Source organism: Corylus avellana, chromosome ca2 (genome assembly GCF_901000735.1).
Source record: "Corylus avellana chromosome ca2, CavTom2PMs-1.0".
Classification (NCBI taxonomy): domain Eukaryota; kingdom Viridiplantae; phylum Streptophyta; class Magnoliopsida; order Fagales; family Betulaceae; genus Corylus; species Corylus avellana.
The window spans coordinates 42,358,622-42,362,830 of NC_081542.1; the positions used below are offsets into that span (position 1 = coordinate 42,358,622).

The 4,209-nt window shown below is 46.6% G+C and overlaps 1 protein-coding gene across 1 annotated transcript; it reads right to left on the bottom strand.

Moving 5' to 3' along the window:
- Positions 1-355: 355 nt before the first annotated feature.
- Positions 356-3,370, bottom strand: LOC132172249 (eukaryotic translation initiation factor 3 subunit D-like). Its single transcript, XM_059583719.1, has one exon. The coding sequence runs from the start codon at positions 3,273-3,275 to the stop codon at positions 1,569-1,571; it is 1,707 nt and encodes a 568-aa protein (XP_059439702.1). The 5' UTR covers positions 3,276-3,370; the 3' UTR covers positions 356-1,568.
- Positions 3,371-4,209: the final 839 nt, after the last annotated feature.

Consider the following 4,209-nt stretch of genomic DNA (forward strand, 5'->3'; position numbering starts at 1 on the left):
ATAAGCGATTCTAGAAAGTTCCAATTGTAACTTGACTAGTCATTTTAGAGTGATAGTGCAGATGTTGTGAGAGTTTTTTTGGAGTCGTTACAAATGGTAACAGAGCAGCCTATTATTGCTATGTAATACTAGAGTACTGCATGACGTATCCCTAACAAGGACGTTAGGGTTTTTTTTTTTTTTGAGATTGTAACACATCAGTCCTACATTGAGAAAATGAATAATCCACATAGAGTGAATTGATTATGAGGCATTCATTGATGCTATTACATTAGTTTCTTATTAGGTGAGACTCAGATTTATAAGTGATTCTATTGAGCTATAATCGCAACTTGACCAATCATTTGGAGTGATAGCATAGATGTAGCTAGCCCTTTCTCTCGGTCATTACATTGTAAGATGGTTGACGTCATATTTAAAATTCAGTTTCTTTTTAGCTACCTAATTCTTGGATTGTCTTTGTTCTAGTTTAAAAAGAGTAATCTACTACTTTTATTTCTTTTATTGAAATGACTAGAGACATTACAGAAGATAAATGCAAAATATGATGATTTTACATTTTCACCAAGTCTACCAATTTCCATGTGTATTTTTTCTCCAGTATGGTCTAGTTGTATGAAAATTTATGTTGCAAATGTATTTTGCAGATGATTTCTTAAAATATGTTATTGATTTAAGTTCAATCAATTGGATACTGGAACATGTTCTATCTTTTCTATCATATAGAAGCTCCTGTTAGTCAAACTTCGACAATGGATGCACTCATCTCTCATTCCACAATTTATATAGCTTTACACTTTTTCTGTAGCTGCGCTAACACCTCATATCCATGTGTTTGCATCAGCACCATGTAATGTATGCCATCACAAACTTTTTTCATCTTACTTCAAAGGAAACTGATTGTTTTTCTATCCTGCATGTATCTTGCTTCAAACAATTTTATGGGAACAATACCAGAAACTTTCATTTTACAGAACTTAGACAACTTGGAAGTGAAGTTATTTGACATAATTATTTGAACCTATAGCTTTTAGACTTCAGAAACTCTCAAACTTCAGATACTGCCAGCAGTAGGATATATGGCACATGATATCAGGCAAGATACCTGAGATCACTGGGAATTGGATCAAGCTTTGATAGATTGTGAGCATTGAACTTTATTCTTTTATCCGCCATCTTTTCCTCATTGATTCAACTTTAGTTTTTTCTAGAGTTCTTAAGAATTGTTACACAGGAAAGTTACAAAGCACGCATAATTTATTTTTTCTCATGCTTTTTATTTGTAAGGAGGGCATCTCATTTGAAAGAATCGAGGATGAGTTCCCTAATTTGCATGATTTGGGACATTCGAAATATTTGTGTTATGTTGTAGTCAATTTTCTCCAATAAAGTAATCATATGGGAATGAATTTGCAGTTCTGTAAACTAACCAAAAGTAGGTGGGTCTATTCCTGAGCCCCATAATCTTTATGCTATTGTAAGTTGCTTATAGAGGTGCCAAAAAATTTAAACTAACAGAAACTAAAACAGATGTGGCAAGTAAATTGAATAGAAAAAACCATTACCCTTTAAGCTTGAGCATCAACCTCCTTCTCTTCTACCTTCTCTTCTACAGCATTTTCCTCCCCACCATTGGCCTCCTCCGAGGGAGGCTGAACCTGCTCATCCTCTGGCAGCGGCTCCTCCACGTAATCATTCTCAAAGGCGTCTGGCGGCACCTCGTAGATCCTAACCTGTGGCTTGGTTGGGTCCTTCACAAGCACATACTTCCCTTCATTCAATTTCATACACAAATCCACAATGGACTTCACAATTCCCCACATATTCGACGTGTTCAGATTGATCTGCGCTGCAAACTCCCTCGGCTTGTACCCAACGACAGACAATATAACATGGTTGAAATGATCACGGGGATGAACCCTCGAAACATAACCCAATTTCATCATATCCGCGCCTGCCAACAGAGCCTGAGAGGTCCATTTTGCGAGCTTGTTCGCATTGTTCTTGAGCTCGGTGGCGAGCACCGCTCCTCTCTGAGTCTCAAGCTTCCGCCTCCAATCGAGGCCGGAGTATTTTGGATCAAACTCATTGAGAGCGTTGAGAGTGAGGAAAGACCTCTGCTTGTTCACCTCGACCACGCTCTGGACCTCGCACCTCGCCACCAGGTACATGTCGTCATCGAGCTTCCACCGCCGGTACCGGTATGCCACGGAGGCAACCTCTTCGCCTTCGTTCGCAAACGGATTGGGCTCATCGAAGGTGACCTTATCCCCTTCCCTGATCAGGACCTGCTGGGAAAAGTTCTGGTTGATAAACGCGGCTTCAACTCCGAGCGAGTACGCAGAGTTGATGTCGTCCTTGGCCTCCGGCAAGGGCTCCTGCGAGGTCTCGTGAACGGACAGAAAATCGAGCTGCGATCCGTCGCGCTTATCGAAGAAGAGCTTGTTCCCAACCCTCTGGACCACGATATCCCAGGAGTACACAGAACGCGGCGCGCACATGAGCGTGGAGAGGATGGCGTCGGTGGCAAAGACCGTGGCCTTGTCCTCGTTGGCGAGGCGGCGGATGACGGGGTCGTCTGTGGTGGTGACCTTGAAGAAGTTGCGGTTCTTGAAGCGCTCGAGGCGGCGCTCGTTCTTTGGCGCGACGCGGTCGTACGAGCGGTCGTAGAACTCGAGGGCGCCGCAGAGGAGGAGGTCCTCAGGGGGCTCGGGGACGGAGAAGGAGAGCTTGGAGAAGGCGGAGAAGGGGATCTGGTCCAGCATGTTCCACTCGGGCTGGATGTCCACGGAGGACTTGAACACGGCGGCCTCGCGGCGCGTCTGGTTGGCGTTCGAGCGGTTCTGGTGGTATTGGCGGTCGCGGCGGGCGCGCTCCTTCTCGGCCTCGCGGCGCTTGGCCTCCACCTCCTCGTCGCGGCGCTGGGGGAGCTGCCGCTGCTGCTGGAACCGCCATTTGGGACCGAAGCGAGGCTTCGGGGGAGGCTTGCCATCTACAAGGCGGAAGGAGGAGTCGTCATCAGCGGAGGCCGGGAACGAGTCGTCGTTGGAGAAGTCGAAGACGGAGTCGGAGGGGTTCTTGGACCGGGCGGCGTTGTTGAAGTTGCGGGTCCAGTCGGCGATCCGGCCAAGCTTCTCGGAGCGCGAGAAGGGCGCGAAGGGCACGTTTAGAGGGAGGTTGTTGTTATTGGCGTCGGCGGTTGTCGTGCTGGAATCTGGTGGGCCCCACCCGTCAGGGTTGAAGGGGACCGCTCCGGCGTCGAGTCCTCCGACCATGATAGCCTTGGTTGGGGTTGGATGAGATGCGAGACTGTGCTGGTGAAACCCTAGGAGAGAAAGGGGTTTGGGAGAGAAGTGGGCTGGGTTTTGACGAGTGGTGTAAGAGGGTATGAGTGAGTGATTTATATATATATATATATATGAGAATAACTTTAGATCCGGACGAGGCGTAAAACTCATGTTTTACAGCATCCAATCATACGGATAAAAACACCCCCTACTATAAGCACGAAAACACCGGATCTCACCCCTTGATCAAAATTTAATTTCCTTTCTTCCTATTTCCCTCCCCGACGATACCCCATCACCAGCCCCGCCGATGACGGCACCGGCACCGGCACCGGCACAGGAACCGACACCTTCCACATCTCCACCTCCTTCTCTCTCCTCCACGACCCCGAAGTCGCCGCCCAAATCTCCTCCCTCCTCCGCCACCCCAACTCCAGCGCCGGCGACAACAACCTCTGCCGCTGGCTGTATATCACAAGTATGAGTAAATTTGTCTTGCAGCCGGTGGATTATCTCGAGCTGGGTAGCCTGGGTCTGTGAGAAAGTTGCAGAGATACACTTCTAAAAGGGCCAAGATGGCGGTTCGATCCTTTAGAATCAGGTTGAGCACCATTTACGAAGGCGCTGTTCTCTAGGTCTTTCTTCTCTCTGTAACTACGTCAGGCCAGAGAAAATTTCTCTTTTTTTTTTCTTTTTTTTTTTTTCATTTTAATAATTAGAAATACCAGGCCTTAAATTTGGAACAATAAGCGGTATTCCGAGGGCACAAACAAGATTACAATGGCGATAGATATAGCCTATATCCTAGTGGAAATGATGTTAGAAAATTTGTTTGAAGTCGCCGCCCAAATCTCCTCCCTCCTCCGCCACCCCAACTCCAGCGCCGGCTATGAGTAAATTTGTTTTGGTTCTTATAAAAATG

Coding starts and splice junctions, on each gene's coding strand:
- LOC132172249 (XM_059583719.1), bottom strand. CDS start 3,275: ATGGTCGGAGGACTCGACGCCGGAGCGGTCCCCTTCAACCCTGACGGG.